We start from the raw sequence: 24,513 nt of genomic DNA, 5'->3' as shown, positions 1-24,513 counted from the left end.
CGGCTTCAGCCTTCACCTTTTTGGTTCATTCATTTATATGTACTGCTTTACTGGAATGCACCTGGTTAATTAACAAATGAACCAAATAAACTACTACTACTACAGAAGCAGCAGGCAACAGACACAGGTTTGTGCAAACTTCCACCTCGATTCTAAGATCACAGTCTCATGCGGCCAGCAACACTTCGACTAGATACGCACTTTTCCATTCCATAGAACAAATGTTATGTGAAGGATCAACACACAGATAACTATAGAGATGCAGAATGTATACTTCAACCCCAAATGCAATGAATTTAAAGGATGAAAAACTTGTGTCTGTTGTTGTGACTGAGTGTGAAATCATCTTGTCTCGGTCCATGGCCATTGTTCCCTCAGTGTTTAAGGCCAACAGTGCCGGGTTACTAGCTCCACATGAGGATAATTTTATATCTAATATCTACAGCAATGCCAGCAATCACAAGCAGGTCCCCTTCCTCATCTCCATTCTCTGGCTTTTCTTGGTAACGGACAGTGATTACTAGTGTTGTATGTACACCTTCATGAGACCTGAAGTCAAAAACAATCCATTATGATAAACCCATTTTTCCTAATGTTACATTACCAATAAGGCTGGATAGTAAAGGATTACATGTAATTGATTATACATAATCAGATTAAAAAAATCAACCTGGTCTCACTCCGACGTTATAGTTTATTTTGAAAGAGACTGTATGTAAACAATAAAGTTTCTATGAAAATGGAAGTGTATTTTGAAAGGAGACAATGCATGTAGCAGGCAGAACTTGACATGACGTCCCAGAACTTCAACAACCAACCTTGCACGTGGTATCTGGAAGTGGAAATCCATGACTGAACGTCGATATGTGACAAGGTCGGGATGACAATGTGTTGGCTCTCCCAGGGGTAGCTACCAGGTCCCCAGGAACTGACCCAGGCTTTGAAGCAAATTATCATAGTGGCCAAACAGTGGAATTACAGTTTTTTTGAGACTGTCGCATGATGCCATTGGGCCCAGAAAGACCATAGACTTACATTGTGAAAGAGATGTCTGCAAATCAGTGGAAACAATATATCTGAGCATCACAACCCCCAGGAAAAGACTTGTTTAGCTATCAGGATTTGATCCGTTGGGTCCGATGACATTTGTGAAGTCTAGAAAAGAAGCATGATTAATTCTTTTTTTCCCCATTTAAGTTAGCGGAGCACTAAACTGCGCGCTAAGTAGCCAGCTTGGCCAGTGGAAGTCTCTAGTGTGCTTGCTCTATGGCCCCAGTGATGCAGAGGCAGCGTCAATTATCTGGGTAATTTTACACATGGCTGTTAAACATTTTTGGCGTTATGCGCCGCTGAGCAACTTGTATCCAGTATCCATCCAGTATCAACCCAGTCTCACTCCAAAGTTGTCGAAATCTGGCATTTGGGCAGTGACTTGCAGTGTCAGATACTGACAAAAAAGCCCTCTTTTAACGTCAGCATGATATGTGACCAGGTGCCTTTATAGTTTAACAGCACTTGGCGGCATCAGGGGGAAACTCAACGGGACAAGAACGAAAGTTAAGCTGGTGAAAGTCCAAGTAGGGTGTCCTGTCAGATTATAAAGCCTAACCCCCAAATTCCACCAGATGCGTGTTGGTTGCATCTGCGCTCCGGAACGGCAGCGGAGCGGATACAATTCAATTCTAGTCAATGTGTGTGCTTCCACCAACTGCAGCTGTGCTGTGCTGCGTTCCGGCTCCGTCACAGCTGCGGCGCACCGGAGCCCTCCGCAACAGATACACAGGACTTCTATTTTTGCCGGACACTGGCGCACAACGCAGCAATTCAGCACAGAGCAGATCGTGCGGGGCAGGAAGTCGTGCACAGAAACAAAATAAAACAGCCGGTTAATTTTCAAAATAAAATACACTGTTCATGGCGGATCATATTTCCCTGCACTACACCTTGAAAACATCATAATGGGCGGAGGCAGGCCTGAAGTCAACAGATCAAAGGTTTCAGACGTCATTTCACCCCGTTGACACCATGGATGAGGAGATGTTAATCATTGGAGGTGCACTCAGATGTCTTCCTACTACTCCTCTGGTTTTGTGGTTCTGTTTATAGAAACTACATCTTGTTATATCGCGCGATTATGCGTCAATCCGCGAGATCTCGTGGGTCCTCGTGACTCCTGCTGTCCGGGGGAGCTGCACCGCTCCGCACAGCAAATGCAGCCGGTGGGTGTTAACAGACGGCGGAGCACGCAGCGGATAACCAGTGCAGCTGTTCCGCAACGGACACGCATCCAGTGGAATTCCGGCGTTACCCTGTTCTTTTTTCCTCAACCCAACCATGTGTTTTAGTTGCTGAAGGAAAAACAAATGTCAATTCATAGTACATTTATTTTGAAAGAGACTGTGTGTAAACGTTAAGTTTCCGGTGAAAACATAAGTGTATTTCAAAAGAAGACAATGCATGTAGCAGGCATAACTTGACACAGTGTCCCAGAGCATCAACAACCAATGCACCCAGGGTCCCTTGCACGTAGTATGTGGACGTGGAAGGTCCATGACCAAGCGTGGATATGTGATGAGATCGGAGTGAGAATCTGTTGATCCAGTTCTCTTTATACATCCATGGTAGCTACAGCACCCCCATGCACCTCCCTGGCACTGCCTGTGGAATCACAGAGCTCGAGGCAGTAATGTTGATGTGAATTATTGTCAAAGTCAGACAATAAATGTGCATAAAATACCTCAAACCATCTTTCCAAGTGCCCAGAATCAGACAGGTAGGATAACATGTAAAAGAAGTGAACTAAAATAACCAGTTGCACCTGCAGGATGTGCTGCAGTCATCCCATTCATGAAGGAGGAGAAATCAGAAAGTAGTGGTTTCATGCAAAATAATCAAACATTTGCACACAATTCAAATTGAAAGGAGGTTGATGGAATCACTGTGAACTCGCTGCAACATCGGCTGGGTGAAAAGAGCTGGTCTGCTTGGCTGTGTGAAGGAGGAGTGTGTGATGTGGCAGGCAAGAGACTGAGGGTGATGATGATGATGGTGTGTGTGTGTGAGTAAGTGTGTGTGTCACAGAGAGAGAGAGAGAGAGAGAGAGAGAGAGAGAGAGAGAGAGAGAGAGAGAGAGAGAGAGGGAGAGGCAGGTGGAAAGGGGGAGGGGTCTGGGGTGGTCCAGACAGTCGGTCCTTGTGTACCTCACACACTCTCAGCCTCTGCGCATCATTTAAGGGGAGCCCGGCTGTCGCTTTTCTCACCGCCTGGCTGCTTCATAATAACACGACCGCTCCAACGCTGCTCCGCCACTTTTTTTTTTTTTTTTTAATTCTGTTTCACTCTCTCTGCGGCTGAAGCCGACCGTTCAACTTAAACCGACTCGCACCACCGTTATATGGAAAATACAGCTCCGCCAGGCGCATTTATTCTCTCCGTACCCGAGATGAAGCGCACGGTGGAAAACGTTTGAGGACTAAAGGAAACCAGCCGTGATTCATGGACGTACAGCGCATCATGAGAATACTACAACTACCAACAAGGTATAACGGAGTGCGAAATTGCTCCTTAATTTCACCCTGCTTCATCACATTGGATGATTTATACAGGCTTTATGTCATATAGTGATTTTTGGAACACTTGCAGCTGGGTGGGATATGTTCATTTGCGCTATGTTGTCTTATCGCAGCGTTAGTGAGGATGTCTGCATCGTGGAAAATCAGTCAGGAACCTGTTCCCGCTGCAGCATAGTGGGCTTTTCATCCCAAATGTCGATGAGAGGAAGGCATTTATGCTCTCTGTAAGCATAAGTGCGCAGAGTTGCTATATGTGGCCATGAAAGTCAGTATTTAGTGTTGTTGTTAGAGTATAAAGCAAACCAACACTGTCAGCTCCTTCACACAAACACAAGTCTGAGTCTCTATGCAGTCAGAGGGGGGATATATATTTTTATCTGCTGTCATGAAACAATTTTGGGGTTTTATTTCTCCTCTCAGGTGTTATTTTTAGAGTAGCCTGAAAGATACCCTGATGCATCATTTCTTTTTTTGGACCTCACAAGTCTCATACATGGCTTCTGAAGTGATGGTGCTGAGCCTCTATGTTACTTACACCATCAAAGCTCCCTGCATCAGGCCCCAGCACATCTTATTTAAAAGAAAATTCAGAGTGGGACAGGCTCTCTGTGTGATTATCTAATTCTTCACTTGCAGCATCATTTCCCCTTGATATGACATTGGCAGTGAAGCTTTAAAGTATAGTTTACCTTCTTTTGTGCTGCCCTTTATCCCTCTGACAAACAAGTGGAATACAGCACAATGCTCAGACTCCCCAATCAGGCCAAACAAGGTCCTTGAATTAGATGCAGACATGTTGGAGTAGACAGAGAGCACAGGGTGGATGTATGGGGTGTGCTGCAGTATAGTGGACATGCTGTGTCCCTAATAATGATTATATGGTCAATTTCGGTGCATTTTCAGCCCAGAAAGAACATTGCACACATATGACTAGAATATATTTTATGATTTGTGGGTAAAATCTATTTTAAAACATTGGCACAAACTAAAAGAAAATGTGTCTTGCCATTTTTAGATACTGTATACAGCCTGTTTTGTACTCGCACTCCACTGTGGTGTGGGCTGTTAGAGTGCTGTACATGTTTTTGGCAGGCAGTGTCAGCTGATTGGATAGACACCAAAAGTTAGATGGCTCTCCGCTTTATCTTTTTTAATTTTCAAAAATTAGGCTTGAGCACCGGAAGGAGGAACGGGACACAAATTAAATGATTAAGTCACAGGATTCTGACTCGTGGGTACAGCAATCTTTATTAAGGACTGATCTTGTTCCCTTCTTATTCACTATGTAGTAAATCTTCAACCCTGCCTTCAGTGTAAGCACCAAAGTGAATCAAAGCCCAGCCTTTTGTCCCTGGAATCATAAATAAATTATAGCCTGTATAGTCAACCAACTGATGACTCACCCTCGATTCTAAAATCAATCACAATACAAGTTGTCCCACCGTTAATTGGTATATTCAAATGAGATTTTATTGTAATGTTCTCTCTCTGCTGTGCTGTGTCAAACTGTAGTGTCAAATGTTTAATATCAATTGCCATTTTAGGGCAGTAAGTAGAGAGCTATTCACTGAACTGCTAGACCCTAAAACTAATAATGAAATCATTTCTAAGAATAAAAAGACAACACATTATTTGTTCACAGGGAGGACCTGGCATGGACCGCTGTGTCTAAATGAAGTGGTTCAGCCATGCAATGTTCCTGGAAGGCAGTGATTCTGCTGGCTTTGGCCTCCATTGCCATCCAGTACACGGCCATCCGGACACTCACCTCCAAGCCTTTCCAGCTGTGCCCGTTGCCCAGCCCCCAGAACTGCGGTCTGGGGGGCCAGGAGACAGAACCTCCCTTTGAGCGAGGAGCAGCAGGCGGTGGAGGCTGCGATGACTACCCTTACTTCTCCATCAATGCCACACGCAAAACCCACATCCTGGTCCTGGCCACCACCCGTAGCGGCTCTTCCTTTGTTGGCCAGCTGCTTAACCAGCACCAGGAGGTGTTCTACCTGTTTGAGCCTCTTTATCATGTTCAGACCACACTGATTCCACGTCTGTCACACAGCCGCAATGCTGCGGACCGGCGTGTGATGCTGGGCGCCAGTCGAGATCTCCTGCGTAGCCTGTACGGTTGCGACCTCTATTTCCTGGAGAGCTACATCAAACCGACGCCCACAAACCACACCACAGATAAACTGTTCCGCCGTGGTGCCAGCCGAGCGTTGTGCCAGCAACCTGTGTGTGATGCCTTTGGCCCTGCTGATGTGAATGTCGAAGAAGGGGACTGTGTAAAGAAATGTGCGACTCTGAACATGACCTTAGCAACGGAGGCATGCCGCGAGAAGCGACACGTGGCGATTAAAATTGTTCGTGTGCCGGAGATTGGAGATCTACGCGCTTTGGTGGAAGACCCACGGCTGAACATCAAAGTGATTCAACTCGTCAGAGACCCGCGCGGTATCCTGTCGTCACGGATTGAGACATTCAGGGATACGTATCGTCTGTGGCGTATTTGGAGAGCCACGGGGCGAAGGCCCTATAATCTAGACTTGAGTCAGCTCACGGTTGTCTGTGAAGACTTTCTCAGTTCTGTTTCGACTGGTCTCAGCCATCCCTATTGGCTAAAAGGGAAATACATGTTGGTTCGCTATGAGGATTTGGCCAGAAATCCACTTCTCAAGACAAAGGAGATCTATGACTATCTGGGGCTGCCTATGGATAAAAATGTGGAAGACTGGATACATGCAAACACTCGGGGCAGCAATGAGCCCTCAGCAAAACATAAGTTTGGTACAGTGAGGGACTCTGCAGCTAATGCAGAGAGCTGGCGTTTGAAACTGTCTTATGACATGGTAGAATACACACAGACTGTGTGTCAAAAAGTACTTCACCAGCTCGGATACAAGGCTGTGAAATCAGTAGAGGAACTGAAAAACATGTCCCTCTCACTGGTACAGGACAAAACTTTTGTACCTTTTTTGTAACAAAGATAGTTCTCTAATGACTATTTTTGATATATTTATAATTGTTGCCTTATGATTTCTTTAGTTTGTCGGTTTGGTTTCTGTAGTTTCGTTTCTTCAGATTTGCACTAAAGATTTTGAATGCACCGAGGGAACTATGGATGATTCCCCAATGTTACAGAACAGCACACTTAAAACACAAAGTAATCAAACAAGCTAGTTTACAGATGTCTCATTATTTAGTTTTTTTTCCTCCATGAATAGAACTGAGACAGGCACGGTCTTCATTAAGTTCCTGTATGCAAGCAGTTGTTTCAACAAAAGTAAAATGTTGCCCTTCATAAACATTGGATAGGAGCTGCGAGGGGTTTTGGTAAAGCAGACATGTTTTCTTTTAGACCTGTGTGGCAAAATTTGGACTGTACAAGCCCTACTGTGCAATAAATAGTGAATGTCGCGGTCAACCTTTACCACTATGGCATTTCTATCCATGTGGGAAGAGAAGAGATACTTCTGACAGATGCCACGCTTGCAATGGATAATTGCAGACAATTAATAGGCTCTCAAGTTAAAGGGACAGAATCCCAATGGCGGTCATGAGTGTTTCATCAGAGGATTTACAACCATCTGTGATAGACAAACACACACTAATGAGAGATAATGTCAAAATCTTCATTACTGTAGGTATTTAGAGAATTTTTCAAGATGATTACAGCATTAAAAAACATGGATGTCGACATCATATAGGTCCAAGTAGACACTGAAGCATTCTGATGAGGAACTGTATTTGTCAGTTTTATTTATTGCGTTATTTATTTTTTTTGTAGTCCATTCATTTGAAAGTACTCAGTGTGAAATTTACATGGCCTTTTCTGTCTTCAATTAAAAATGTTGATGCTACTGTCGTCCATTGATGGTAACACATTGAGGCACCACTTAAACAGTAAAGGACTTTGTTGTTTTTGTGCCACCTGATCAGTGCGCAAGACGTGAAAAAAAGAAAACATCCCAGAATAAAAATAGTGTATGCATTCTCTCTGAAGTACAATAACATCTCCTTTGACAGTTCATGTTGGATCTGTGTTTATCCTCCACATGAAAGATTCATAACAGAGGAAGATACGTATGACTTTGTAGAACAGGTTGCACGGCAGATTCCCATATATCCAGAATGTGTGGATAGCCTGCACTATGAAACTCAGCCACGCTCACACAGTGTACGAACATTAGATCACATGTAAAAAGAGCATTACAGTAATGACAGCCCATAATCTGGAATAAATCCTCTGATCATTAATGTAGCAGTTGGCTTGCTGCTTCTACCAGGCAATGTGAAAGGGTAGAGGGTCATGGCTAAAATACAGTACGCCACAGTCGTGTAAAGTAATGTGTCCTTTTTTCGTCCTACTACTTAAAAATAATGCTGCACACACTGGACAGTTGCCAAAGCATTAAACATGATGTTATTATTTTTTAAATTTATTTCTGAACTGTAGCAACCCCAGAATTTTTTTAATGGGGTGGCCAGATGGAGGACGTTGAAAATCTTGGTCTGGCACACCAAAACTAAAAGCCATGACTTGATTTCAAGAATTCTGTTATGCTTTTGTGGTGCATTGAAAGCTCTGTCAATTTTAGAGTTAAAGCACTGCACAGTGAAATACTATGGTTTCTTCTTCTACAATTAATCTGATGGGCTTAGAGTAATACTGGAACAGTTAAAGGGATGGTTCACATTTTTTGAAGTGGGGTTTATAGGGTACTTTTTTCAGTGTACGCAATACAGTTTGCCGCAGTTTGGAGAGGCATGCTGGAGTCGAACACCAAAGCTAAGCAATCTACTGCTATGGACGGGTCAGCAACAAAACCTAGCCTATTTTAGCGACCTTAAGAAAGTCACACCTAAAAAAATCAGTTTCAGTTTCAGTGTGCGCTATATTGAAAGTATTTCCACCACTTTACCTTTCCGGCAGACAGCCCGTTTCGACAGGGAACATGTTAACCATCTTCAGTTCCTTATCTATGCTTTCGTCAAAACCACCAAACTCCACTTACAAAAACAATAATTTAAGCTCGGTGAACACGGGAGCTGCTTGTCTACTTCTGCCTTGATAAGATAGTTATTGTGTGACTTTTGTGAATCTGAACCAGCCCTTTTAAATGCTAAAGTCACACAATTACACAGATAAATAACTGATCGATGCAGCAGAATAACAGCAGCACCTGTGATCAGCAATCTTAAATCACTGTTTTTCTCAGTGGAGTCTGGTTTTGAAGGGAGCAATATAACTGCTCTATTTTCCAGTCGAAAAAATCAAAGTTAAGTGGTGAAAATACTTTCAATATGTCGCACACTTAGACCAAGGTTGATTTTTTAAGATAGGACTTTTTAAAGGTGCTTAAAAGTAGATTGCCTAATGTCGGACTCCAGCCAGCATCTCCAACACTGACTGACATTTACTTCATGTAATATTCTGTCTATGGATAAGTACTCAATACAACCCCACTTCAAAAAATCTGAGCTATTCCTTTAAAGATTTTGAGTCCCATATTATTGTGATATGTATCTCTATAAACGTGTCAGTCGATTCACTGTTCTTCCTATAAGCTAGTTGTACTTTTCCTTATAAAGATAAATACAGGACTTTAAATGAGTACATTGATTTTAAGGTACTGCGAACAAGTCTACTCAATTTTAAAATACACCACACTGAGGCCTCCCATTATTTTCAATTATTTAGGCATGAAGGTGGGGGTGGGGGGGCAGCGGCCACACCTTGGCAGCGCCACTGTCTCTGAACAGACAGAGGCTTTTGGTTTTCTAATCCAATTCACACACCATTCCTAAACTCAAGCACAAAATTATATAGACAAAGCTGCCAGTTTTATTTGCTGTAAAATTAACCATATTATAAGCATTTGGTACTGATGGAATCTCGGACCATTATGTGGATATGGATTGAAGACCCCAACTGGCACAAACAGCAATGTTCTGGTAAATATTCCCACAGTTGGTTTATATTTGACAGAATGTTTACCATCTTATGCAGTGGTTAGTTTGTCTTCCCAGTTACTGTGCAGAACACTGTGATCATTTCACGCCCTGCGCTGTATTTCTAAATCTCTCTCTGTTACTGTAGCAGCTTAAATTGAATGTCGGTTTGCATTATGTAGCACAGGAACTGTCAAGGTTGCGTGCACAACACACAGCTGGGTCCATAAAATGCAGAGTAACCTTTCAGAGTGATATTGGTAAACACTGTGCATTCAATATGATAAGCGTGTTGCACTTAAGACTTGGCTGATATGCAGCAGACAAAGACAGGACAGATTCTCAAAGATAGCAGAGGCAGAATTAATTGCCACTTTATTAGAGAAAATGTCAGTTTCTAGGTGTAAACGAATGATCCGGGTTTTCAGATTTGCCGTCCTATCACAAGACTTTAGACGTGTTAGATAGCTTTTAGTGAAATTAATAATACTATAGATCTGATAAATGTGTAAACTAAGTAATGATCAAAGTAATGTCTGCCCTGATGCTGATAAAAAAAAAGTCTTTACCTTTTTTTTTTCTTCTTTTTTTTTTGTCAGTGTAGCTTTTTACAACCCGAACCATTGATTTCAACAAATGGCATCACTGCAGATAACTGTGCAGTCAAATAAGATGGGTCCATTGATTTCCATGCAATGACCACTTGTTTACCCATAAGATATAAACCCCGTGAATGGAGCATCACACACCCGGGCTCATCAGTATTGGTGACCGGATGTCCATTGAGATGCAGAGCACAAACCTTTGATCCTCGTCTGTGCCGGGGCTGGAGGCAAACTCTCTCTCCCTCTCTCCCTCTTCTCTCTGCCTGTGCTTTCTCCATCATCCACCTCTTTCTTTCTTACTGAGATCTCAGGGGATTGTTCCTTTGCTTCAGTGCTCACTCTCTGTTTTTCACTTTACCTCGGAATCTTCTGGATGTGCTTGGCATACTTTTAATTTTAAAACTGAAGAAAAGCTGCAAAGCTTAGTGCGTGTGCATGCATATGATTTCTTTGGGCAATTAAAGCCATAGTTTGACATATTGGGAAATATGGTTATTTGCTTTTTGTTGGAGAGTTCGATGAGAAGACTGATACCTCTCACGTGTCTGTTTGTGAAATATGGAGGTACATTAAGCAGCTGGTTAGCTTAGTTTAGTACAAAGTCTGGAAACACAGTAAAAACAAACAAAACCAAACGAGTCAACAGCAAAAAAAAAAAAGCTCTGGCAAATTTTTCACGGGCGCAACCCACTTACTCAGCTCTGCTGCTCACCCCACAAATGCATGTTCCTTACAAATGTGGCACCATTTAAAAGGGAAATAAACAGCGTTGTTACAACAAAGAAATAATCTACCATACACAAATTTCCTTACTTTTTGTGCTTTGTTTATGATATCTTACAGAATAGCACCCCAGTAAGTTTCAACTTAAATTACAGAGACTAGGTTTAGGCAAGTAAAGTAACTGTGGTTGGGTTTAGGTAAAGAAAAACGGTGACCGCATACCTTAAAATGACCCAAAGTTCACTTCAAACACCGATCTCCCTGGGAAAGTCCTGTGTTTTTTGACCTATCCATCACTCCAACCTTCCTCCTTATGAGACCGCTTCCCTCTTTATTCTTTACTCCCCACAGTGCATTGATCACATGGTCAGAGCCTTCCAAAATACATTGGGTATACACAAATTACTGGCTCATGATTAAGATTAGAATATGTAGGAATTGTGGTGCACCACTTACGTAGGACAATGTGTGAGCAGTACAAAAACTGACGCATAAAAACACCAGACTATGTCTTGGCTAGCTTCCCCATGTCCAGTCTTTGTTCTGACTCTGAGTTAATCAGCTTCATATTTACGCTACAGACATGAGAGTAGTATCTTTGAGGGATGTACCGCAATCCAAATATAATATTCGGGAAAGCATGAATACTGCAATGGCAACAGGAAACATTCTGACGATTCTGTTTCCTCAAATTGATTTATATTATTGTGGATGGCCAATGAAATGACAAGGTAGTAGTGAGACAAAAGCTTGGTGTGGCAGCTTGATTTCTTTCAGACCCCTGCAATTTATACATCAAAGTATAGGTTGGAATCTGTAGTTTTTAGCTGTATATGTAGCCTTCCTCTATCTATGGGAAAAAACACTTAAAATTTTGAAAAATAAACAAGTTCTACCTTGAATTTCAGTCAGTATTCATCTGTTTAGGATGTAAGATGCTCTATCTATCAGACATATCTTCAGTCATAGTGACTTGTGGTATAAACCCTGCCCACTCCTGGCCTCATCAGAGACACAGATAATTTCGTTGTTTGAACAAACACGATAATGACGTCTCTGTGCGCCTTTTGTATCAGTCTTGTCAGCTAACTCTCCACCAGAAAGCGAAGACACATTTGTCCCAAAACATCAGAACTTTTCTTTGATTTCTCAGAGAAATCACATGCATGTACACACACTTATCTTTCCTGTATTTTCTGTCATTTTTGTATTTACAAAACAAAAGCAACATGGTCTCAGAACGCTACCAAGCTGTTACTGTATATGACAGTCTCTGTGTTTTTAAACCTGTCCATTGTGCCAGTATATCTCTTTATGGATTCCAGAGGGCATCAGCAGCTCCAGCCTCTGACAGCTAAAACTAGATTGTGTTTTTTAGCTGTCTCATTTATATCTCATTCATTTATTGTAAAAATAATGAGAACTAACATTATTGGACAGATCATCAATAGTCCTGCATTTGAGTGATATTCCAGCCGAACATGCACACTTTTGAACTGAAGCTCTCAATTAAACTCAACTTGGCTCCTTGTTTCTAATGCTCGACTGTGACAGTTTGCTAGTAACTGTGCACTTCCTCCACACGCCTGACCCCCGTGCGCACAGTTTGCAGCCTGCTACCCATGTGTCAGTGTGTCAGAGTGTCTCTGGGCTCCTGCTGAGCCCCTCGTGTTGTTTATTGTGTCCCAGGGCTGAACATATGGTTCACAAGCCCCTGGAAGAAAGTACAGCAAATCCTTCTCTCTCTCTGTGTCTCCCTCTCCCTTTTTTTATTCTTATCCCCTCATAATATGACCTTAATAATCTGACCCTGTGTGACTGCATGACGGAGCAGAAAGATATTTGCTTCTTTGTGCCCACTGTTTATGGAGCTGAGCTGACAGAACATGTCCTGGCAGCTAAAACTACTCGTTAGTGAGCAAAAGCTGCTCAAAGAGAATATTCTTGAAGAGTGTGCAGGAATAAAATGATCGTTCTAACAAAAGGAAGTCGAAGATGAAAATCTGCTGTTAGTACTTCACAGTCTCTCCTTTGTCTTTGTTTGTGTGTGTGAGTCTGTGAGTGTTTGCGACTGTTTACTCTGCTTAGTGGGATGTACTGTAGTAATGATGTGAAACGCTCAGTGAACTGAACAAATCATGTGAATTATGGCACTTGAATATGTCAGTGTCCCTGTTGCCAAGGTGAGTGGATATGTTATGCAAGCCTTTCCGTGTCCATACCCACGTATCATCTTTGACCCCTCAGCACGTCACCTCCGTGGATGATTTGTGATGGCATTTTGACTCTGCATGTGAGCAGCCTGGATGATTCAATCAGTTGCTGCTCAGGTGACCCGCTGACGCTCTCTCCAGCACAGAGCTGTGGATGAGAGTTGAGCAGTGCAATCAAAACTATTCATGTGAAATTCACAAGATTGTTTTGTTCAACTTTCCTGCACAGGTTGTCCAAGTTGTTATTTGATTGCTGGTAAAATGGCAGTGGGGGGGGCTGGGCTTTTATGAGCAGTTTAATTGAAGCTGTCAGCAGGTCAGCGTAAGAGAGGCATAGCAACCAGGTTGTTATGTAGTTAGAGATCCAGAGCACCATGATAGGTTTAATGGAGAGAGCAGTTTTGAAAAAAAAAAAAAAATTAAAAATTGAGATATTCTCTGAAATATTCAAACTGGAGCATTTATCCTTCTGGGTAATACAGTTTTGTCAGAAGACTGAGTTTAAATCACAACTTTAAAGGAGCAGTGTCTATGATTCAGGGAGATTTAGTGACATCTAGTGGTGAGCTATTTATCTCAGTTAGAATTACTTCAGTGTTCATTGCTCAAGAGGTTTCTACCAGGAGCTGAATTACCTGCACAGGTGTCCTCCTCTTCAAAACAAAAAATGTACCAGGTGATTAAAACCGGTAAACACACTGAATAAAGCAGTTTCACATTAAAAATCAGTGTTTCTTCTGTGCTGTTTGGCACATCACAGATGAGCTGCTCAGCTAGTTCCTGCTATGTGTGCTCCCCTTTTTTCTCTGATAACCTGATGTGTGATCACCGTATTTCTGATCTAGACCTTTAGGACATTTTCACCTCGAGCCACATTAGCCACAGAGGTCTCTTCCTCCCTAAAACAAATGTACACAAGGATTTAAACCCCAATGTTTCTTTGATGTTGTGTCCTGAAGTACATGTAAAGTCAATTTAAAAACGCTATTAGATGCGAATTCCAGCTGGATGACACGATAGAAACAAAACAGACAAATTAAGCACCGTGAATGAAATTGAGTAGGGTGATATCGCATCTTACTGTGAGCTTACTCACAAGAGTTCAAAAATCTGAACTTCAGCGACCAATCCGCGCTGTGATAGCCAATCAGCATTGAGATCTTCTGGGGAGGTATGACGGCGAGGATGTACCAGCGCAAGTTCACTCATTGATTCAGTATTTTCACTTGCGTATGACGCGAGTCAACAGAAAATATTCTATCGTTCAAACTTGTGCAAGTAAGGCAACGCGAAAATTGGCATCATGTTTGGTGTGAATACACCACAACGCTGTATGGCACGTCTGAGACAGGCAGCTGGCCCACCCAACTCATTCTCATCCCAACTCGTCATATATTGTTACTTTGTTAGTGGACTTTCACAACTAAATACAACCCGCTAGGTGTTGTTGACGCTGTTGACGTTCAAGTGCCAGTTTACGCTCGTTACATGCATCGTGTCTTTTCAAAATACACTTCCTTTTTCAAAGGAAATGAACGGTTTGTGCTTCTTAGGTGCATACAGCATCATGTTTTGGCTCAATGTTCACACTGGCAGTGAACAGCAGCCCCACAGGTTAATGTCCGTGGTTTATTGGACCCATCCACCTCCACTCGTGCCCACCCTACAGGGACTTTTTAGCTTTCTATTAAGTTGTTGCCGCCAGTTACAACCTGACGCCACCTTGCAGTGTATCATACCATCAGGAAATGTGCCTATTTGCATTGGTGTCTCACGCTGAAATCACTTACAAAGCGACAGTATTAGACAAGTTGGGGATAAAATTGGACCGGCCCACTACATGCTAATGTGTGCTCACCTTTTTCCTCTGATAATCTAAGATCCAGACATTCAGTAGGTTTTTAAAAGATGCAAAATAATCCGCAGAAGTGTCTCCCAAAACAAACAGACCTGAACGCTGAATAAAGCTGTTTTGCATTAAATAAATTGTGTTTTTTCAGCAGTGCTCATTGCAGAGGGACAAATTACGGTGGCCAACGTGAAAACACGAATGGCCCAATTTACAGCCGGTGTTTGGTTTGTCTGTTCTTGGTGACTGGAAACTGGAAACATGGAGGTGCAACATGGCAATCTCCGTAGATGAGGACCCCCTCCCTATGATATAAACAGCTCATTGTAAGGTAACAAAAACATAACAATTCTTGTTTTTAGGTGATTATACAATTAAAGAAAATATACTTATTATGTTATATATATTTCTGCCAATATATCCCCATAAATCGCACACACTGGACCTCTAAGTCATGTTTAAAACTCAGTCTAGCACATGATTAGTTGGCATTAGTCACTGTGTTGTTGCTGGAAACATTTAATTTTGCACAAAGCATGCTTCTGAAATATTCCCAAGCCGGAAATGGATATGAAACATCTTTCCTTATAATATGATCATTGAATAAAATACTTTTCATATTAACCTACTTTTTCATACTTAACATTTAATAAAGTAAAGCATTAAATCTTAGAGCGGGGATGAAGTTATTTTTTTAAATGAGAAGGGAGGAAAACTGAAAATGACAGTCTGTCCCCTAAATTCTAGGAGCTACAGCTGCAACTGGCATGCATATCTGTCTCTCTCGCTCCCACACACTCACTCAGTCTCACACACACACATGCACACACACACACACGCTCACACTGAGGGGCCATTGATGGTTAATTCCCCCGTGGAAATGTGGGTATAGGTGAGCGAGATGATGTGTGTGCGAGTGTGTATGTGTGCGCGCAGTGTCGGTCGGGCCGGTCAGTGCAGCTGACGTCACTGCGGTCAGCTGTGGCTCTCTCTCGCTTTGCTGCCGTTGTTCAAATTCTCCCCTCGGCTGGCCTGAAAAGCTTAAATGAGATTAGCACACACGCACACAAGCAAACAAGTATGAGCAGTCATGAGCTAAAAATGAAGCTGGGAGAGGTCTGGGAATGGGGGAAACATGGAAATATCTCAGTTTTGACACTGTGTGAAATTTTTGATCCACAGATATAAGACTTGCAAATATGTGCTGCGGGTGCCTTGCGAATTATTCCCAGCCCGACATGACAGAGATTGAACCTGGGCGACGTGGCATGTGTATATGTTTGACCGAGGGCATAAATCCTGATCAAACTCTGGACTATCAAGCTCACATTTGTTTTCTCAGACACTGAGGCTGTAAATCAGAGCTCCATGGGAGCAGTGATGGAGCAGTGAATGAAAGCGGTGATGTTGGTCTGAAAAATATGATATCATGCAGAACCTTAGTTATGTAATCAAACAGTCTTCCATATAATCTATTTTTGATCATGCTGTATGTATTTTTTCTCAACTACATACGGGTAAAGAGAGTATTTATCATAAATCCTAGCTGAGATAAGCTCTTTTGGGGTTTATGTGCAGTCTAGCATGTATATTCCAGCCTTGTATTTGCATCAAAGCTTTTGCCAGGCATGTTGGTTTCTCTCAAAAGGGCCACATCCCCTGACATGCCTTGAAGTCTGCCTTGCAATATTTGTTCTTTTGTACTGTGTCAGTTTTGGCGAAGGAGCTGGCACAAGTAGTGTCCTCTGATGTGCATTCAGTGTCGACCAAAAATAGGGCTTCATTTGATTTTATTCAACATATCCACAACCTCTCGGGCCTTGAGGCTGTTCCAAATTACAACACTTGATATAAAAAAATCTAATTATAACATCACAGATTAGTCTATTATAAGCTTCATCAACCAGCAATGCTATAATGCAAGCGCAGACTGTATAATCATTTGTAAAATGAAAGAAGGGCTTTATTTGATGTCTTTAGGCCCATTTCTCTCTTTATCTCTTTAGGATTTTCCCTCTTGTTAAACATGAAATAAACTGTTTCTGTTAAAAGGTGTTAAAACTGGCCCATAGAGAGCACCGATCTCACTAATTTGTGTGAAAATATAAAATTTGTCACCACTGCTGTAACATTTTATCCCTGAAAAATACATGAAATCATTTATTTCTCTATTTTATTTTATTTCAACAAATATCCAACCACTTACAGAAAAAAGATTACAACTTCCAGCGTACTCCTTTAATATTAATAGTAGCTATCTTCTTCGGCGCTGTTACTAACCCAAGGTCTCTGCCAAGTGGTGTACAGTAAAAGATTAATTTTCCTGGATGGATAACAGCATTTTGTAGAGAATGGTGTTATGTTTTCTTCCCACAGCCCAGGTTTACATACTCCAGAGAGCTCCTAAACATGATTTCCTGTCCATTAATTTTAGTTCTCCTCATTAATTTGCTCTTATGGTGAAGTCTACAGCATCCTTGAGATGTCTGTTTAAGAGCAAAAGGGAAGTCAAGGAGTTCACAGTGATTATTATTACATGAAGACCTTGGTAAGATTGTCTGTTGAAACCTCTCTTTCTCACTAGACTCCTGTAAGTGACGCTGGTTGGGATATAGTGTTGAAGAAAAGCACTGGTTATACTGATACTTTTATGTCTCTTGTCTTTATTTGCCTTTATCATATTTCTTTGTCTAGTGAAGATCCAACATTAAATTAAATTTCATGAGTGTGGTTATGTCTGCCAGTTATGACAACATGTACTCACTAAAATAATTACAGTTACATTAAAGGTGATAGATATAGGATTCATACTTCCCGGTCAGTAGGTGTCGCACTCACACTCGCCTGCTCTCGCTCCACTCTTCATTTCTACAGGTTGCCTGGTTTGTAAACAACAGACACTGGAGACAGCAATGTCAAGTGAAGAGTCTTTTGTGGTATAGTAATTACAAAATAATCATAATAAATCATGAATCCTCTCTTGTAAAGCAGTTTTAGCTCTACTCGTCATTAATGCTAACGTAATTAGTCAGTTAGGATCCTTTGTCATGGTGGACACACGGATTCCCTGATTCAACAACGCCCTGTATACACACAAAAACACGAGTGTTCTTGATATTAAAACGGCAAATATATTCCTCTGTTATAATTTCCCACCATAATAATACTACTACTAATAATAACATGATAGTTCAGCTGTACTAGACATTTGATATATTCAGCAGATTTAGTTTTTTACGACAATATTTGACAACTCCAAAACGGGAACAATCCCAGTCCCAAAGACGCCGTTTCTAGAGAACTTGCTAAAATATCTGAAATTAGCCGACATTTTAACTTTTTCATAACATAGTTCATCTAGGTGCAGTGTCATTACTAGTTCTTCTTTACTACATATTTGATATATTCAGTTGATGTATCTTTTTACGATTTTATTTTACAACAAGCCGCAAAAAACTACCATTACCGTCCCAAAAATGCAGTTTCTAGAGTATTAGGTAAAATATCTAAAATTAGCCAACATTTTAACTTTTTCTTAACATATTTCATCTAGGTGCAGTGTCATTACTAGTTCGGCTTTACTAGATATTTGAAATTTATGGGCACTGCCGGGGTGCCCTTGAGCAAGGCACCGAACCCCCCAACTGCTCAGGGCGCCTGACCAAGGCAGCCCCCTCACTCTGACATCTCTCCACTTTGTGCATGTATAGGTCCTGTTTGTGCATGTGTGTGTATTTCGGACCTGTGTGTTAATGTTTCCCCTCAGGGGGATTAATAACATATATATAATTAAATTAATTAAAAATTATTCAGTAGATTTACTTTTTTACGACACTATTGACAACTCTACGACCGGAACAACTTGCTAACATATCTGAAATTAACCATCATCCTTACTTTTTCTTGACATATTTCATCTCGGTGCAGTGTCATTACTAGTTCGGCTTTACTAGATATTAGATATATTCAGCAGATATATATCTTTTTACAACCCTGCTGTGTTAGTTAGCAAACATTAGCTTACCTGTCCAGAACGAAAGTGGCAACCTCTGTGTGGCTTTTTAGCCCTTTTTCTGCCTTCAGCTGACACCAACGATCAAAAGCTGAACTGATGTTGATTCTGGTTTTGCTTCTCCGTTGGTCGGCTAGAATTTGCGACGGATAGCGCTAGGACGACACCATACCTCTGCAGCTATCACAATCTGGCAACCCTTACCATTTACATACAGTCACACTACATCGGTACAACACCACGAACTGTCATTTTTTTTCCTTCAACAATAAATGCACATGGTTGGGTTTGGGGAAAAAAAGAACAGGGTTTGGCTTTATAATCTTATGGGATGTGAACATGAGTGAAGGTCTGTGTTTGTTGGACCCATCCACCACCCCTCCCGTCCACCCTACTCAGACTTTCACCGTCTTAACTTTCGTTCTTGTCCCACAGCGTTTCACGGGTGCTGTTGAAAAACGATCACAGATAAGTTCACATGTTTTTAAACACTGGTCTCCAGGGTAGAGTCCTGTGTTTTGTGACCCATCCACTGTTCCAATCACCACTTCAATTGCCATTTGAAATTCAGGCTAGAAATCATCATCTGCTCTGATTCTCCACCAGCAGCTTAATCTGACACAAGATCGACAAAATCCATGGATAGATGTTATTTACAGTGAAGTGAAGACTTTTATTCTCTCTTCACACTCCAACTCTAATGATCATAAAACTGCCGTCACATTATCTTGTTTTCAGCTCCCACGTACCTCCAAAAGCAGCGTGCTCTGTGGCACAGTGCTGCAGACAGTTTTGTGATGATACAGAACATTTCCAGATCTGCCACCAGAGCACCATCCAACAGGAAACTGGTGCCATTGTGCAGTAGCTGCTGATCTGCCATGAGCGAATATATGCCACCTTGAATAAACAAGAGAAAGCAGATGATGTTCAAGCTCAAGAGGAAATAACACATCTGTGTAACATATGTTGCCCTGGTCATGGGAGAACTGTTGTACTGCAATGGAATGGAGGATATGGTTAAATGCTGGACATTGACTGAAACAGAAAATGTATGTATAAGCTTGTATACAGTACACTGTTCATGAGGCTGTAGTGTAAATGATTGTAAGTGTTTTGGTGAATTCTGTCACACTCTATCAAATCTCTACAAACAGTCTGTAGACATCAAGACAAGATTTTGGTGTTGGGAGCGTTCTGGTTTCAGTTTGTAGTCCAAGTAGTATTGACAAGTCATATTTGAACAGGAGCAGTCCATGTGGAGCCCAGTCTCAGGACCCATCAGCTATCGTGTGATGACATCTTTATAATAACTGTTTAAAAATATGATTTCTAATCTCTTTAAAGAGATTAGCCAAAGTGACTGGCACACAGAAGAGGAAGTCTTGGCCTGGATATCCGCTGGCTACACCGGATCTCCTGAAATATAAGCCACTGCCCCCAGAAGCTTATCGTCATCAGACTGATAGCTGATCTGTTCCAACATTGCATATTAAACAACATATCACTGCCAAAACCGTCATTAAGCTTTTAGATAGCATCTTCTTGTGTGGTCAAAGTTCCATGTGCCTTTAACATGGTCTGATCTGCAGGGTCAACACAAATCATTGTACTTCATGTCGCTAGAGACTCACTGAACCAGTTCTGGTGATGTGTGAAGAACCTTGGTTTGCAATGCTTCCTCGCCTTGATGTGAGTCCAAATATCTCCATTCCCTATTCAGCATGCATAGTAGTTGGATATCATTGACCTGCTGCTCTTTCCTTTAGTACCAGCACCATTAAGTAAAACAGTTTGGTAAATTTTTACACAGCAGATATCAAAATCTTGGGGTGCTTAATCGCCTACTTTTTATTTTTCGTTTAGTAGGTGCTGCAGCAGCCCTTAAAAAGTAGGAACTATTGCATGCAGTATGCACACAATCAAGACATGCTACTTCCTCATAACATAACACCCTGAACTTTGACCATCTTGCTTTTATATCTGTTACCATTCCACTGGTCATCATGGTTACTTAAATTCACTGTCATCTGTTTGCGGCTCAGTTGATGTGACGTATCGTCCGCTGTGCAAAGGATTGTGGGTCGAAATAGCATACTGCAAAATTGCAGCGGATGTAGTAAAACATCCTGGTATTTTTGGCACACTGCATTTGACATACTATGTATTAGGACATCCTAAATCTTTTTTCTTGCATACTATATAGTATGGTAGCATTGATATTGGAACACACATTTGTAAGTCATGTTTTTGAACATGATCATGCTCCCAGGGGGATGAATGTGGATTTTAATGACCCTTAAGGAAAATGTCCTCTGGTACCACCCTTAGGAAATAGTTTACATTTCAAGCCCTACTCGTCAGTCCTCAGTATGCTGTTGTTCTGTCCAATACTTAATACTGTCGAGGTATCCTGATACAGTTTGCATAATACCTTAAGAAAATGCACATGCAACGGTGTGTATGATACCCAATGAGTTACCACCCCACGAACATAATTAATTTAAAGTTTAGTAGGTTAGGTTTAGAAAAAGAAATGTGGTGATGTCATGCCTTAAAATGACTCTATAGCCCCTTTTACACTGCCAGATTTTCAGGGAATGTTGGGCCATTTTGCCGGCAAGCTGCAAGCGTTTAGACACACACAGCCAGATTGGCGAGTTGATCCGAGGTGCCCAATTTTCCGCCTCGTAGGGTAGTCATATTGGTGGAACCTTTTGGTTTAAAAAGACTGAGGCGGCCTTCCGCAACGGGAGGGGCTGTTGATGACTTGTGGGAGGAGCTGTTGATGACGCCGCACGTGCCAGCCACTGGCGGTGGACTAACAGGAAACAGCTGATAGCAGGAATGAGCAGCTAGTAGCAAGAGAGAAACACAAACCTGACAGACACTGTAAAGATGAGCAACTGGGGAGACAAGCAATTGCGCACCCTCCTTGCCCTCACAAACGAAGAGGCCACTAACTGTCAAATGATGGGGACGGTGAAGGACGGGCCGACTTACGAGAGAATTGCCAAAGGACTGACCAGCCGTGGCTTCCCTCCCACGTCACTGTTTACGTCACACACTGAGCTACACGTTTTGTTACTTGCTCATGCCCCCGATTGCCCCGAAAAAGGCACATTCTGTGTGAACAAAAGTAGGTAGGCGGCATTTTGCTGCACTCCCCGATTTTGTTTTTATACTGCCAATGCTGAAAGAAGACTAATTGGGCTTTCCTGCAAATTTGCACAATTCCTATTTAAAAAGGGCTTTCACGTGGTTCCGAACACTGGTCTCCTGGGAAAAGTCCTGTGTTCTCTCTTTACCCCATCAGTGCACTGATCACAGCCTACATGATAAAATGTGTTACACATACATTACTAGCCCATGATTGTGGGATATGTATAATTTGTGAAACAGCCTGGAATGAACATAACACAAACACACACAATTCTACTTTTGAGACTTAATTATGCAACAGTTTTTTTGGGCAGCAATAAACAAGCACTGACTTATCATCATCTAATAAGTCGATTAGACTCGAGTTGACTTGTCACCAAACACTTGCCTCTTAACACATACAGCAAATATGGAGAAAATATTATTATTCATTTGGAGATGTGTTTGAATCCACCTGATGAATTTGAGTCAATATTCTCTCTCCTTTCAGCTCCTCTAACTCCTGAGGGAAATATCTGGTTCTTTAGCTACTAAATACTCAGCGTTCATCAGCTAGTCGCTTACTTCACCGGTCTGCGGATTAGTGATTGGCAGGTAGTGCACAGTGGGTTTTAAGGGCTGTGTCGCTGAAAATAGCTGCCTGCTGTATCTGAAAATGAAGCTGATGAGAGCTGAGACTGAACTGAAATAGTGGAGTTGTTGACAACCTAAACAATTAGTTAGAAGACGCACACAACAAAACCTCTCTGCAGAGGGGAACTGCAGATTGTTGTGATATTACAAATTACACATTTTACATATGGTTTTAATTAAGGCAGCTTACTGATGAATTAATACCACAATAAAAAAGGGACCCTGTTGTATTTTGTCCGGCATTTGTCAACTTAGTGTGGAATCACGTTTCTTTAGGCTTTGTCAATCACCTGTGCTTTGTTGCATTAGGTGTCCTGACCTGGAAGAAAATCAAAAAGCAATATTTTCTCTACCCTGTTTACATTATTTAGTGCCCCGAAATACACCTCTCCTTCCTCTCCCTGTCCTGGATATCTTGTTAGAGTGGAGCTGTGACTCAACACTGACTGGCTAGCAAAACACAGGTGTCGAGTCCTTGTAATGCAAGGATTGTGTATGCCCGCTGGCAGTGTGTGCAGGAGTGGTATGCGCTGTGTAGTAACACTCTATCTACATGCACTGCAACGTAACATACATTTAAGTTCATGCACATTCACACACACTCATACACACACAAATATGGCTTGAGGCAGTCTGTGTGAGACTTTTTTTTTTTTGGAGCCAAACCATGATTGCCTCTCATTCACTGGGAATTTCAGCACCACTTAATGATTTCCTTTGAAATATACTGTATGCAGGGTATGTTGTCCATCTGTGCCTTGATATATGTTTTAAAATGTGCCGAAGTGCTGTCCAACATCTCTCAACAACTGCGTAATTATACAGTTGCAAAAAAGGGAGCTTTATCACAGACTGAGTTAAATATTTAATGTTTATGTCAGAATTTGTCAGAGGGGGAAAAAGTATTGTTCCTCTGTTTAAAAGAGAATCGTGCTGTACTTTTAAATTATTGAGCTGCACAGTCACTCGTACCCTACACATTACGAGGATTCTACACAAGAAATCTAGAGCACTTTTTTTCCACGACATGCTTGATGAAATGCCAAGAATAATCTGCTCTGCAATTACTGTTCACATACTGAAATGTCACAGGGCAGCGGATGAATTAAGGTTGAATTTCAGTGATATTCTGCTTCAGTGCCCCAGCCACATATGCCGTCATCCTGAGTTTCTCATTCAGATGAATTTGTCGTGGTTGCTTTATTGGCAAACAGGGAGAGGGATTTGGCAGGGAAAGCCTGTTACATATATACCACGTGTCAAACCTCCCTTTTTTTTTTTTTTTTTTTTTGGCTGTTTTCAGGTCATTCCGATTCATTCCTGACAGCAACAGCTGTAGAGGGTGATATATTTAGAAACTTGAGACAAGAGGAAAGGAAGCTCCTCCACTGGCGCTGGTTGCACTGAATAGTGAAAACAGAAGAAGGGAAAAATTAAATGTGCCCATCAGTCAGACGCTGATGGAGGAAACACAGAGAAGAAAAACGTTAAGGATCAGTTGGTTATGAAACTCTGCTTTTATTGAATCCACCCTTAATGACTTGATAATATCCTGATCTGTAAAGCACAGGTTCATGAGTAATCCTGCTAAATATGATCAGATCAGGAGCACTAAGATTTACTTTTTTTGTTTCTCTGTGATGCATCTGGTAGAAAGTAAGAAAGTACATTTACTCAACTGCTGCTCTTGAATTCAAGGACTTGTACTTTACAATTGATTTAGTTTTCTGCGACTTTATGTTCTTACACCACAGTTTATAGAAAAATATTGTATTTTTCTACTCTTTTTTTCCTCTAA

At 41.6% G+C, this 24,513-nt stretch overlaps 1 protein-coding gene across 1 annotated transcript; it reads left to right on the top strand.

Moving 5' to 3' along the window:
* The first annotated feature begins 3,305 nt into the window (after positions 1-3,305).
* On the top strand, positions 3,306-7,426 carry chst1 (carbohydrate (keratan sulfate Gal-6) sulfotransferase 1). The gene is made up of 2 exons (XM_033632529.2): positions 3,306-3,539; positions 5,215-7,426. The coding sequence occupies exon 2, from the start codon at positions 5,261-5,263 to the stop codon at positions 6,545-6,547; it is 1,287 nt and encodes a 428-aa protein (XP_033488420.1). The 5' UTR covers positions 3,306-3,539; positions 5,215-5,260; the 3' UTR covers positions 6,548-7,426.
* The last annotated feature ends 17,087 nt before the right edge of the window (positions 7,427-24,513 follow it).

This window comes from Epinephelus lanceolatus, chromosome 2, assembly GCF_041903045.1.
Source record: "Epinephelus lanceolatus isolate andai-2023 chromosome 2, ASM4190304v1, whole genome shotgun sequence".
NCBI lineage: Eukaryota > Metazoa > Chordata > Actinopteri > Perciformes > Serranidae > Epinephelus > Epinephelus lanceolatus.
The sequence above is the reverse complement of the archived record's forward strand: the minus strand, read 5'-3'. Positions and strand labels throughout refer to the sequence as shown.